This window comes from Haliotis rufescens, unplaced genomic scaffold, assembly GCF_023055435.1.
Source record: "Haliotis rufescens isolate VD_foot unplaced genomic scaffold, xgHalRufe1.0.p SCAF_1, whole genome shotgun sequence".
NCBI classification, from domain to species: domain Eukaryota; kingdom Metazoa; phylum Mollusca; class Gastropoda; order Lepetellida; family Haliotidae; genus Haliotis; species Haliotis rufescens.
Window position 1 is genome coordinate 18632095 of NW_025963779.1, and position 15096 is coordinate 18647190.

General features: G+C 39.0%; 1 protein-coding gene across 1 annotated transcript; it reads right to left on the reverse strand.

Annotated features, from left to right (window-relative positions):
- Window positions 1-7717: 7717 nt before the first annotated feature.
- LOC124147070 (neuronal acetylcholine receptor subunit alpha-10-like) lies at window positions 7718-13147 on the reverse strand. The gene is made up of 7 exons (XM_046517677.2): window positions 13108-13147; window positions 11898-12037; window positions 10728-10772; window positions 10191-10300; window positions 9244-9779; window positions 8867-9081; window positions 7718-8002 (listed from the first exon to the last, which is right to left on the reverse strand). The coding sequence occupies exons 1-7, from the start codon at window positions 13145-13147 to the stop codon at window positions 7718-7720; spliced, it is 1371 nt and encodes a 456-aa protein (XP_046373633.2).
- Between the last annotated feature and the right edge of the window lie 1949 nt (window positions 13148-15096).

Consider the following 15096-nt stretch of genomic DNA (forward strand, 5'->3'; position numbering starts at 1 on the left):
GAATAGTACCAATCCTACGTCAGCCATTTCACTTCACATACACTATGTCCCTGTGGGGATGTGTGTTCCGGTCCTCCCAAGTGTTCAGATACAACTAATGACCACACAGATTGTGTCATGCCTATAAGTAACGGATTCCAAGGGGCGTTACTGCTAATCATTTCACTGTAAGGTAGTATAACCAACCAAATGTGCAGCATAAATCCACCAATTGTCCCTCCTTGTTAAATAATGTTTGTTTTAATTGTTTAAATATATACCCCCAGCAGACGCGACGTGCCTAAATACCAATTAAAGAATTCCCTGAAACAAAGACATCACAATGGTTTACAGGCGCCGCATGTCAAACCGACGAGTATAGCTTGGAAGTTGATTCAACAATAGCTTTCAGCAGATTCTGTCACATCGCCTGCAGCAGTGTCATGACCTATAACAACAAGTGTTGGTCTTTGTACAACGAGTAAGCATATACTCGGAAACGTTGTGTTCCTCATAATAAAGAAGTTGATATCCATATATTCTCTTCTCTTTTTTTATAACGAATTTATATAAAATAGCATAAGGAATCAATCCATATACTTAAACAGAAGTACAAGCCCATGTTGGATCAGTGAAGAAGCCTGATGATGTGGACTACTTGAGTTATAAGTGCGTCTTACCGTTAACACAGTCATCTCAGACTTATAGGATACCAGTGTAAATATTCAATATTTAATAGGAAGTAAATGTGCAATCATGTACAATATGAAACTATATCTCTATGACAACAAAAATAATGAGGAATGAGAGAAATAATACACGTCACAGTTGTATCCAACTCTACGAAATGCTTTAGGAATCATATTTCGGCCCTGAATCGAAGTTCCCCATATCAGGCTTCAGTTTAATCCGACGCGATCAGACCAAATTAACAAAGGGTCAGGCGTTGGGGGATTAGCGATCCTTTAAAGGGGATTAAAAGTAAACTGAGCTCAGGTAGCTTAAAATGACATACGTCAAAGACAATTAAATAACAAAACACATTAAACTAATTAACATACAACGTCTGTCTTTCATCAGCTACATCGATGAGGGAATACTTAAGATACCACCAAATTGCAAGTGATGTTACGGACTAGTAATTATTGTTTACCCCTAACATGATGTGCAGAATTCATACACAATAGGATATCCACTCTTGATTGTATGTTATCTGCATTTGGCCCCGATTGGTTTGGGAATTTGAAACTACAAACTTTCAAATTTCTGAAAATTGCAACCGGTCTTCGTTACTAAATGCCAAAGTTCAAGGTCTACAGTAAATTTGGAAAAGAATCATGTATAAACTCATCATCATATTTTGGCATATAATTGCAACAAATAAGAAAACCCCAAAATTAACAAACATTTGAATCCAGTTTATCACTCATAATGGACACCCATGTTGTTGCTAAACTCATATGAGATTAGTTTCGTGAAAAAGCTACTTAATGATTGTGGACTTACTGAATTGTTTGATAACCTGTCCATATGTTCTTGGTAATGCTTGATAAAAGGACTATTTAAATATCAATATTTGCAAAACTGGCGCAGCTGTATTTTGGAAAATTCAATAGATTTGTACTACAAAGAATTAAAAAAAACTTTATCTTTTGAAAATTATCTCGAATCTTCTCCATTAGCGAATTATGTACATTCCCAAAGCAATCAACGAGTGGCCAAATATGTACAAATATAAAAAATTGTTGTTACCCCAGACTGGGAAAAATTAAAGAATCTTTCAAAATTGTTTAATGGACTTTTTAAACATGTTCCGATAAACATAATTTCCAGTTCTGTCACCCTACTTGTATATCTATTGAATGTAAATATGTATGCTCATGTACCACCGTTCGCCCCACCGGTGGCACCCGTCACAAACACATGCACAGGCAAGTCAAGACATACTATCTACCTGTTACCTAAACTATTTCTTGTCATGGCCCGATTTGATATTTTCTTTGTTTAGGATAGAATTCCTCATTAATGTTTCCCTATTAGACTAAAATCTAGTCTCTGAAATGAACATATCGTACATAAAAAAAACAGTTGTTTAGTTATCTTAATAAAAATATAATAAAAAGGAGCCCAGTGACTCTCTTCATTCCTGATACTGCAGTGATCTAGACTTGCCAAACATTATAGACTTGCATGGGCTGTATTTGATATATATTTGTATCAGGGTCTGAAAGACAGACTATTTCCCTATATGTTGTTGACTATAAGAATGTTTTCCCTTTGAGTGGAGGCAGAACATGTAGTTTGGTTTCAATGTTAAATCATTCAACTAGCCATAGCATGCAATAATTCAATTTATGAATATTAATACTCTTTATTCTTCAGAGTTCCATAAGCGCTGCAATTATGCGTAAAATATGCAAGCTAAATTAGTTTGGAGTTGTTTGCGTACAAATACGCATGACAATATATCTATAATATGTACGTAATTACCTAATGTAGACTTTCAAGCTTGCGAACTATTATTCCTTGACATGTCTTGACTTACTAACAGCATGCATACATAGTTGAACTCTACCACATTAAATAATGCCCAAAAGTGCCACGCCAAGAAAACATTTTAACTTAACCTGTGTATGTGATGTGACACATATGGAGCACCACATAAACAGATGCAAATCAGAAGGTGACACAGCATTTGAAGGCGTTTGTTTTTTGGGGGGTTTTTTTAGAAAAGGTCCCATTGGTTTAAAAATACCTTGATAGCCTGGACTTAAAAGAATTAAAATAAATATTGAACACAATTAATGCCCAATCAAAGATAACACATGAGTACATATGCAATGGCTCAAACAATTATATGGGATTCTATAATTGTACATGTTTTGGCAGAGATTTCTTATGAATGTGGAAAGGGTTTTGCTGCTTAGGTTAATGTTATGGATGTTTCACATTTGTCCGTTCGTTTGTTTGTACTGCAACAAAAGACCCCTTCTTCCAAATGTGTACTGAGCATTTCAATATCACTTTTACAAACAAGTAAACTTTACATTTTGAAAAATTGAAAATTGTCGACAAAGAAGCTCATTTCAATGAAAACTAAAGCGTTTGTAACAGAGAATGTCTGAGGATTTTAGAACACCCTAATTGATAATGAATTAAGGTTTTCATGAAACTTCGAAAACAAGAAAACTAGATTATTTGCCACAATGTCAGCTCCTTAGCTGTATTTTCAGAAGATTTTCATAACACCCTAATTGACTATGCAGTAAAAGTTGAATTTTAAGAAATTCAAACACTTTGTCATGGTACTTGTTAGAAATAGGGTGTTTGAAATCAGTCGAAAATCCAATTTTGTCTACCATATGCAAAGTTATGCCAGAGTTAACCCTATATATTTTAAAGTGATTTTATGAAAGGATATTCACCAAACTATGCAAACCAGACCTCCCATACAAAGCCAACATCTGAGAAAAAGTCTTACCGCTTGTGAACTGTTCATAAACAACGCTTGGTTATCCAATTAATCTAATTACTTCAATGAGGTATTAAACATCACTTTGTATCCATTTGTCTAATTACTATCATTATCTTATATCATTTTTAATAAGAAAAGAAATAATTCTGAGTAACTGCGTCCATGAATTGTACTGGGGATCACAGGTATCAGGTAAATATGACTGTGGCATAGCAGTCATACTATTTTGATATTTATGAAAAAACAAAAACATTGTATCCAATTATTAGTATGTATTTCAAACAAATTAAGTAGTTTGGCACATGTATTTTCACCTCCCCGTAAACCCATTGGCACAGGTTTCCTGTATTGTCGCTGCTCCTCTAAAACCTCAGGGTTTATGAAGAAACTGTGTGTGTTTTTACCTTTCATGTATTACCTAATATCATGTTCCAGGAACTTTCAGGTGAGCTGCAGAAGATCTTCCTATGCTTGTCTCATCTCGTGATTAACACTGTTAACATGATCAGTCCATGAGAACACATGTTATTTGACAATAACAAATAGCCAAATATCCTCAATTTATCCAAGGTTAAATGTTTCAAACAATTTGCTCAATGGATATAACGACGGGCCAATGGAAACTGTTTCAGAATGAATGCTAATGAAAGCGACAAAACAATTTCTGTAATCGTAAAAAATGATAAACGTGTGTTTATGCAGTCAGCTGTTCACCTGAACAAGCTAGGAACATATGGTACAAGTTAAAATATAGACCAGTGACATATTTTTTGTCACTGGTGCGTCAAATTTAGAAATGACCTCCACGGGTCTGCCATAAATGTTTTGAATGCTGTAACCCTGATCAAAAACATTTGAGCAAGAGTTTTATGACGCTCTTTCGTAGAAAGAGTATGCTAGATTGTCGGTTGTACGATGTTTCGTGACAATATCAGGCCAAATATCATCAATTAATTAACGTATCATACAATTTACACAGCCGACATAACAATATGCCACTGCACATATTAATAGCAAGGCATCTTGTCCAATACAATATTTTTCAAAAGATACTATTTGTATTCTAGTAATATCGCAAATGTGTGTTAACATTTACGAAGAGAAGGAAATGATTTTCAAAACATATTTCTGAAAGTCATCTTCATCATTCATTGTTCTCCCAGGGCAAGAATTGATTGTTACAGTTTTGTTTTAGACAGACGACGATGAAGGTCTGCGATCCATCCTGCAGGGACTTTCGATGCCTGGTTGTTACAAGGTTCGCGTGGCTTTAGAAGAAGACTTCGTTCCTGCCGTAGTAACTGAAGTCGAAGCATACAATATTTGCTTGCCAAAATCTGTTTTCCTATTCTCATTCATTACCGAGAATTTCATGTGTCGCGGCGACATATGGAGGGTACTGTAGCAGCAAGGAATTCGCTTATGTATGCTCTGCCTTTGGTAAATATGTTATTCCGACTTACGCTGATAATAAACATACAGTTACATATTTAAGTGAATATAAAACCTTAAGATGCCTTCGCGAAATAAAGCACCACAAGTGTAAATGGAGTGACTAAACAAAGAATGCATTTCTCAAAACGTTGAAAGACGTTCAGAAACAGCGTAAAACTCGAGGTACGCCATGTGCTTTTACGTGATTCATTAATACCCGAAGCTCTAAAATGATCCTAATATCAGCCGGAGTGAAGGATGAACACACAATGTTACGGAGTGAAAGATGTTTTTATTGAAATGTGATGTTAAGACCAGTTACATACGCGAATTATCTCCTCATCGTATAATCGCCTCCAGACTTGGATGGTCAAAAGCTTGTCAAAGAAACTGTTGCTGCACACGACCTCTGTGGAACATTTAGACCCATTTACAGATTGTATCCTGCAAACAAGTAAACAACCTTCTCCATTGGCTGTCTGATAGATAGATAGATAGATATTCTTTATTTCCTCCAGATATTAAAGATACATATCATATATGATATTATGTATAATTACAGAGCTGCACAGTAGTACAATTTAACAATATTATGAGAAATGATAACTACAAAATGCATGACAATCAAGCATTCTTATAACTGTTTTGTAACAGATACAGCCATTTCCTACAGTATCTTGACACAATAACCATAGGGTCACCCCATAGACTTTGAGATAAAGAGCTAACACACTCAGGCATACCGCCAAGTAGTACAGACAGGATTATATCATCGTCCTCACTACATAGTCTTGCAAGTGTAGAGACATCTATCACATCACAAATGGATTCAAATAGTTCATTTCTGTCATTCATATTCAATGCACAATACAAGAAGACTTGCTTAATAATATCATGAGCTACAATTCTACATCGACATTCCCTAGATTCTATATTTAGGCATCCCAGCCGTACAAGATGAGACAGGTTTGGGAACTGTTCAGGACGTTCAAGTGCAAGCAGCCAGAGTCTGTGTTCTTTATCAGTACGTAGCGAAACATATCTATTTAAGTTAAGTCTAGATATCAGCTTAGAGCATACAGCTTCCTGGTCTGCAAAAATAATCCTTTCCTTAACAATATCAGACCATGCCTTTTTACTTGGGAAGCTACATTTACTAAGATAATCTTCTATTTCTGCATAGAGATTGTACTTTTTGACATGTCTAAGCATGTTATATACAGGTGACAAAGCTTACTGAAGTTATCCAACGCTATTTCGTATCTAAACTGCCCAAGGCGAGTAACGAATACCTTTTTAAAAACATAGCTGTAACTGGACCGGCGTAGTTTTCCAAGTAGTAACAGTGACTGTTTGTCAATAAAGGATTGGAGAGATATCAAGCCCATGTTGTCCACAGCAACAGTACCTGATGTACATTTTGGAAGGCCCTGTTATTTTTCTACTGAAATAACGTTGAATAACTTCCAGCATATCGTATTCTTTGAGGGTTAATAGTCCCCAGACATTACATCCATAGAGCCCGCATGGGAGTATCACTCGTTCCCAGATCCTTTTGCTGGAATTGGATTCATGCCTCCAAACTTTAGTCCAGTATCGTTATTACTATTTATTAACATTTTTAACTTTTAACAAGCTAATTGTGTTCGTTCTAAGGAAGACTTATCAGAGCTAATCCTGACACCTGCATATATTATAGATTGCTGAAGTGGAACACACATACTGCCCAAGTACAGTGATTGAGAGCAGGTAAATTTACGCTGCACATCAAATATTAGAACAGCGCTTTTCGTGACTTTGGAAGCTGCCATTTATATGCATATTGATTTACAACAAACGTATTTAACCTCTGCTGAAACTGGCTACCATACACGTGATTTAACATTCTACTAGATGCTTTTCACCATGTCTTTCAACATTAGTCTTTCCTCATATACAGATTAAGTTCTACCCATGGTGTAGTGAGGTCATAGAAAACAGAGCACGCGGTTGAAAGAAAACATTTTTTATTCTGTATCAATGTACCAGAAGCAACCTGACTCACATCAATACCAGAACAGGTGACACGTTTGTGAACGATTTATTATTGTTGATCGTCATGCCGCCTCTGTGGCTGCCCTCACAGCATGTTTGTTCCATGAAGCTTCTCACTGAGATTAGAAACTGGCTACCACAAGCTCGAGTCATGAAATTGAAATCCTACAATTTGATTGTTGTATCATGATTGGGTAGATTGTCCAAAGCGAGTGTGTCAAGAGGTAAGCATGGAATTACAAACCATCAAATTAATGATGGTATAAACATATAAGTGTGTGAGTTGTGTTTAACGCCGCTTTTAACATTATTCCAGTTATATCGCGGCGTGTCAGCTTAATGTGGGAGGAAAGCCCGAAGCGATGCAGGTCTCGGGCGTTTACCACTTCGGTGAAACCCACGAGCACTGGTGTGTTGCTGACAGACCTAGCAACATAATCGGGGCGAACTGGGATTCGAACCCACAATCATAGGTTTCTGGCGTGCCCAAGGGACGCAACCCTGCACAGTGAATCGCAGCGCCTTAGACGGCTGGGCCACCCGTGCCCCATATAAACATAAATAAACATAAACATTGATGACGAATTATAATGTATACAATTGGACTTAAATAAATACATACATATCATGATTTACGTGATACAGGAATAGATATAGCACTGACTTACGCTCTGTTTCTCTGTGCCAAGCTTTGGGTTCGGTTCCAAATTCAAATTAGCGCATTTAGTCTAAGTCTGTATATCTCTATATTGAAAACACAGTATATTTATCTTCTAATTCACTCAAAAACAGGGATCATTGTAAGATACACGGCAGTAAAACCGCCAAAGTACAAGCTACAGTTGCAATGAAGAATAAGACAAGGAACAATCTGTCCATCACGACTGCCACCTTCTTCCACTCCTCATCAATGACCTCGGCTTCTTGTTTGTCGATGTCCCGCCTGTTGATCTCCTTGAGAACTGACAGCTGTTCTTGCATCACTTTTTCCAAGGGCAGTAACTGCTGTTGGTCGGACACAGCAGTTTTGAGAGATTCGAAATTAGCCACTTCTTTTTGTTTTAACGTGTTGAAATGGTCCTGAAACAATGGAAAGTATATAATCTTGTAAACACGTGCACGTCCATTTACAACATACATGAACCGGCGCGTATTCATCGTTTATGATATAAATAAAATAAAAATAAAAAAACACACCATAGAAGCAGTCAAGATACATTGATGTGAGTGGCTCTACTTAGGATTATATAATTATGCTTATAGACAATGTATGTTAAATTCTCTGCATGCAAATTTTATATTGGAGGAAATAGATGCAGATATTATATGTAAACAAGTGATTTCTTCAGGTGTATAAGCATTAAATATACAAAATGAACAGTCAAGACATTCGTGCTTGTCAACATTCCTTTGTACATACAAGATCTTTCGCCGTTCAACGGCTCTTCAGGTGTAATGAAAACTTTAACGAACATTGTAGCCATAAGCGATGCACAACAGCACATTTAGATCGTACATTTGGATCTCGAATTTACTGTCTGTGTACAGTGATTCGGTCTTTTAGTTGCATACCAGTTTCTCCAATATAATGCTCACCACATCCCGCACATGTTGAAACATATGTAACATCTCTACTGTGGCAGTTGTTCATTTTTGCAAAATTCAAATTTACAGTCTTCAATTATTACAGGGAAAGTTCCACATCGTGGTGTGTGACATTTTGTTGCGCTATAACTACTAGGCTACTCGACCGCGTGATATTTCGTGAACACACACACATACACCATCTCCATACACACATCTCCATTAATAAATAGTATCGTAGGTTTTAAACATAGTAGTTACTTTAATGAGGACCAAGTTTCCTATTACCAACATAATTCATTCGATTTCGAACGATAAATTATCTTAAGTTGTAACGATGTTAAAGTGGACGTTTCTTACCCTATGGCCGTTGACGTAGACGTCCGTTGTCGTCACTGGGTACACTGATGGTTCTTTCTTCACACACAGGAACCACGAAAGAGTTCCAAGAAATATCTTCCTGATCCAGCGAGGAACTGGGACGCCATGCTGACCTCTGAAGTGCACGTTGAGCACGGTCACTGTGAGGGCCGTCGAGAGGGTCACCAGCAGCAGGACCACGCAGAAGTAGATTCCTGTGGAAGGAAGAAATATTTAGTTGTCTCAAATCAGGCTGAATGTGTTTGGTGGTTAAAGTGTTCGCTCGTAGTGCCGAAGGTCTGGGTTCAATTCCCCGCATGGGTACAATGTTTGAAGCCCTTTTAATTAACTGACTGAATAGCGTATTTAGAACATACCTATGTAAGGGAAGTTGTCCGACGTTGGCGGTAACGACTGGGCGACAAGCAGCATGAACACTGACAGAGACAGCAACACCGTGATCTCAAGCGCCACCTTCTCCCCGGCGTCTGGGGGTAGCAGGAACCCAAGCAGACCCACAGCGGAGATCAGTATACAGGGGAACAACAGGTTCACTACGTAGAAGAACGGCTTACGTCGCAGAGAGACGTAGAACGTCACGTCTGGGTAGGGTTCTGGGCAGCAGCTGTAGAAATGCTCGTGCCGCACCCCTGGGACACTTAGCAGCTCCCACTCCGTGTTGACCTTGTAGTCGGACATGTCCCCTGCCTTGGGGCCAACGGTGGTGTTGATCTGGTGGCCATTGAAGGCCCAGGAACCGAACCGAAGGGCGCATGTTTGGCCATCGAAGGGGAAGTAGGTGACGTCGACGGGACAGAGGCTTTCGATGACGGTGGGGAAGTTGTAGCTTGCGGCGCCATCTGAGGTGAAGGTCGGCCTGTAGTCCTTCAGGCCAATAAATTCGTCTCCAGCACTGGGGAAGAATTGTTAGATTTGTTATGATTGTTATATTTGCTATAGCCACGTACAGATCACGCAGGGTCGTGGGCACTTAGAGGGGTTTGGAGACATGGCGGTTGATAAATATGAATGGTTGGCTGATGGTTGACTGTTGTTTAACACCACACTCAGCAATATTTCAGCTATATGACCGTGGTCTGTAAATCATCGAGTTTGGACTAAACAATGAACATCTACTCATGCAATTGGGATACGTTGACATGCACTGGGCAAGTCACCGGGCCTGACAACATTATCCGTTTAGTCGCCTCTAACGACCAACAAAGGTTACCGAGGACCTATATATATTGTTATCCGGGATCCCCATTGGTCAATTTGAGTGACAGCGTTACAAAAAGCTATCACTAATGTGTATCTCACTCACTTGTCATATAGAGTAATATCCGGGGTCCATACTTTTTCATAGGGGAGGACAAGTTGTGAGATGCCCCCGTACTCGCTGGCGTTCCAGGTCATCTGACAGTCATACCAGTTCTACAACAAACATGTTAGGATAAACACAAACATAAACCTATGACAGTAGATGATTCTACTTCACACTGGGACAAGGCTTGGTGTCCATGTGTTGTGTGTATAGAGTGTAGAAACCAGTCGCATCTCGAACAGTGATCGATCGCACAGGTAAAGACTCGAATTTTTAAAAAAGTAGCAAATAATCGAAAGAAAAAGAAATTTCGATTTAAGAAAACATTATGCTACCAAAGTGACACCATTTGGGTCTCGTATTAGGGTTCAAAAACTCAATACTTCCCGCCACGCTGGGACAAGGCATGTTTTTTGTGTGTATAAACCAACAATGAAAAAAACAAAAAAACAGGTAACAATGGGAAGTTCGTGGTAGATAAGGTTAACAGAAGAACCCCATATCAACCAGTAGCAGCAGTCCAGCAGCAGTACCTACCAATCGGATCCAGGCGTTGAGGGTCAGTATCTGGCTGGGTTCATTCTGGAACAGAGCCGAAGGTGTATCTATATTATGATGGCGACAGGGGATCCGAGCAGAGCATGTTTAAACAATGATGGTTCAGATTTGTGTTATCTTTCCCGTGGCAAGAGAGTTAACTGACTACAACAGTTCTGGAAATATGGAGTTATATTTTGGCTTGATTAGGGAGTCTAGGCCAATCCATATCGCGTATCGATATCGCAATCCGGTACATATTAAACAACATGGCTACTGTCGTGAAGATTTCGGGACTCGCAGAGCATGTGTGCCATCATTTGAATATCGACAGATATTTTTCAATTTTTTTTATGTTTCTAATCAAGGTGCGCAAGTGATTTATCACAATATAAAGTTTCTGATTATAGATCGGATCGTCTTGACTGGACGCCGCCATTTTGATTGAAGCAAATGCAAGTGATATGAGAGGTGGAATCTGATTGGTCAATCGGAGGGACGTAGAAGTGACATAACTCGTAATGGCCACTGATATCGATGGCGCTACGATCGAGCCACGAAATTCCAGTCTGGTTCGGCAAGTATGGAAACTGGACTGTTACAGTCGGTTACCCCCCTTGCCTCGCGAAGATAGGCTAGTGTATATCCTGTGATTACTGAACTGAGAATTGTCCTTACTTTAATTTTAGTGTAGTATAAAGTAGATATCAAGTAGAATTGGAACACGTTTGTGGCTTATGAATTTTATATTTTCTTGTAGATTTTAATAATTGCCATGTGCACCATAATCTCGGTCACCGGCCCATGCATGTATAACATCTTAACATTGGAAGTATCTCATACGCGTGCTCCGTGAAACCAAAACAGGTCGTTTACGTTTGGCATATATGAGGACAGGATTTCAGACGCTAGGACAGGACATGCATGCTTACCCTTTTCGTGAACACCTGGTGTGATCACTGACTTTCAGTGATCCATTCATTTAATTTCCACAACTATTTTGCCCTTTACGTACATTAGAAACCGTTTCAATGGATAATCGAGACTGGTTATTCTCTGTCATTGACGATTTATATTCGGATATCCCGATCAATGAACGCACAAAAGAACAAAGTAAATAAAAAGATTTGCTGCCCAACAAGACCCAACGTGGATTAGCTGTCTACTAACCAGCTCCATGATCTGTCTGATAGCGATGCCAACTTTGACCTCTATAGGAGCGTCCGCTCCACAGATTGGCCGCACTTCACTCTTGTAATGAGTAAACAGCTTGTCCAGTAGTGCTGTCTGGTTGCCATGGATACCTGTAACTGTAAAGAAAGGTGAATACTGATAATTTAATCGACGTAGTACTATATGAAAATATATCCACAAAATATTAATACAGATCGATAAAATATATGTTCGATGCCCGTAGATTTGTTTATACTCTGAGGATAGTTATATGACAAACCGCACAGTGATATGACTTACAATATAATCTTTCTGATTAAAACAAAGTTCACCATAAGCTTAATGTTATAAAACCGCAATCTGTTGTGTATTGTTAGACATAGCGTCAACGCCATGAACAACCAGTATCGATTGTCCGACGAAATAACGCATTAAGTTCAACATTAACCAAGGAAATAGGGTTGACGACAGGTTACATTATGTAAAGGATAAAAAACGAGAATCCTCCGGTGCGGCGACATACGTTTTTCTCTCGAAATTGTTGCTCTCAATTATAGAAAACAGTTCCAATCAGAATCAATTCTCGAGCTTAACGACACTAGTTTTAAACCGGCGACTTCCATACCAGACATTTGAAAAATATTTTGAAAACGTTCTCGATTTAAAATTTGAAAACTGAACAAAACTGAACGAAAGAACATTTTGGAATGGCCGAAATTGTATGGCAAGTCGGAATACCTTGTATTAACCTTTCCGCGAGGTTGCATGAATAGAAAACACACTCGGTCTAACACTTTCCCGATCTGAAAAGCGTAGCTCTGATTGATGGGACGACATCGGGTCTTTTTTGAACAATCAGCGTCACAGCATTCATTTTCTTAGTAAAGTTTATAAGGTTTTATGGAAGACACGTGGAGGAAATTTCCAAATGACGCATCAGTGACCAAAATGGTGACTGATACAATTTCCTATTTTGAAATGTACCATATGTTCCCGTGTTTGTTCAGGTAAACACTTGACTTGCCTTTACATGTGTTTGTGATCGGTGCAAGCTATACCACAGCTGGCAAAACGTAGATAAAGACAAGAGACGTTAGAAGACTACTACTTGGAAACGTACGCGTTATTTACGTTCTGTCTTAAACGTTCGCCAGACCCGTGTTGAAAATATGACCGGCAATGTAGCCTACAACAGTGTTTTACTCACCCAGGAGTCCCATGAATACTACCAATCCTACGTCAGCCATTTCACTTCACATACACTATGTCCCTGTGGGGATGTGTGTTCCGGTCCTACCAAGTGTTCAGATACAACTAATGACCACACAGATTGTGTCATACCTATAAGTAACGGATTCCAAGGGGCGTTACTGCTAATCATTTCACTGTAAGGTAGTATAACCAACCAAATGTGCAGCATAAATCCACCAATTATCCCTCGTTGTTATTGTACATTGTGTGTATAGGTGTTAATTGGTATACAATACGTACCCCCAGACGTGGCAGGGTTCAATACTAATTGAACAATACTCTGAAACAAAGGCATCACAATGGTCTCCGCAGCTACAGATACAGCTTGGGGGGTAATTCAACAATAGCTTCAAAAAGGTTCTGTCGGCAGCGTATTGTCCCATAACAATAAGTGTTGGTCTTTGTCGCAGGCAGTCGGACTGACTGATATAGAAGATTTAACGTGCGCTTTCCGACTGCAGCGTATTTCGCACACGGGCCTGGCCAGACCATTTAGTGTATTCCGAGAAGGGTGAAAGTGGTGTGTGCAACACAAGAGGGGGCTTTTAGGGGCTGCTTATATCGATTTTTGAAATTTTAAAATTTGGAATAAATGCCGAGGTGGATGGAGGAGGGAACTAAGGGAGCTGGGTGAGGTGGGTATTTGTATGTTTATTGGATTTTGGGTTGGTAGATTAATTAGTTTTTAGATGCGCTTAATTAGGCCTGTTTTGATTAGGAATACGCCTAGGGCCTTGAAGTTTTCTAGTTTATTTTGAGGGTTTAGTATTTCATCTAGAGTAGGAACCTTATTTAGATTGAGGTTGGTTTGTAGTGTGGTTCTGTGTGTTTGGTAGTGGGTGCAGTGGATGAGTGCGTGTTCTGTGGTTTCGGGTTGTTTGCAGTGGGGGCAGTTGCCTGTGGTGTGTCTTTTAAGTTGTTTTAGGTGGTTATTTAGGTTCGTGTGTCCTGTTTGGAGTTTTGTAATTAATCTGTCAATTTTTTTAGAGGGGTGAAGGATTTTAGGTTTGGCTAGTGGTTTTCTGAGCACTTTTTTGATTTGGCTATTTGAGTTTTGATATTGATTATGCCATTTTTTGGTTATTTTTTGTTTGTTTACACTTTTAATTTCTGATTTTGAGATGGGTAGGTTTAGGCTTATTTCTGGTATTTTGAGAGATAATTTAGCTGCTTTATCGGCGCTTTCGTTGCCGTAAATTCCTACGTGGGCGGGGATCCACAAGAAGGTTATTTGTTTGCCTGCTTTTGTTAGGTCGTTGGAGCTTTTAAGTATTTGGTTTATTAATTTAGGTCGTTTTTTGGTATTTTTGTTTTGGAGGGCTTGTAGTCCACTAAGCGAGTCAGTGAGAATTAGGATTTTTTTGTGGTTTTTTGATTGTTGGTTATGCAGGGCTGAGGCCATGCCCATAAGTTCGGCCGTGAATATAGATTGGTTGTTTGGGAGTCGGTAAGATTGTGTGGATATAACTGGTTGTGTGGTATGGACTCCGAAACCTGTGTGTTTGGAGATCGGGTCTGAAGATCCGTCAGTGTATATGTGACACCAATTTGGCCAATTTTCGTGTATGTATGCAAGTGTGGTTGTTTTAGCTATGTTTGGGTCGGTTTGTTTATTTATTTGGTTAGTTAGCGTTGTGTCTATTTGGGGTATTTTGAGTTTAGGGGTGAAGATATTTGATTTTTTGCAGTTTTGTTTAAGATTTTGAGTTTGGTGTTCATTGAGGTAGTTAGTTATTCTTTGGGATATTGGGGTGAGTAAGGGGTGTTTGCGAGCTAGAGCTTGGTTTCTTGGGCTAATGTTTTGGTTAATTAGGTTTTGGATGAGAGGGTTTGTTTGGGACGCGGCCCAGAAATTAAGGCTTAGATGTTCCCTGCGTAGATTTAGTGGCATTTCTCCTGTAAGGGCCTGAAGTGAGGTGTAGGAGGTGCCATGTTGGGTGCGTGT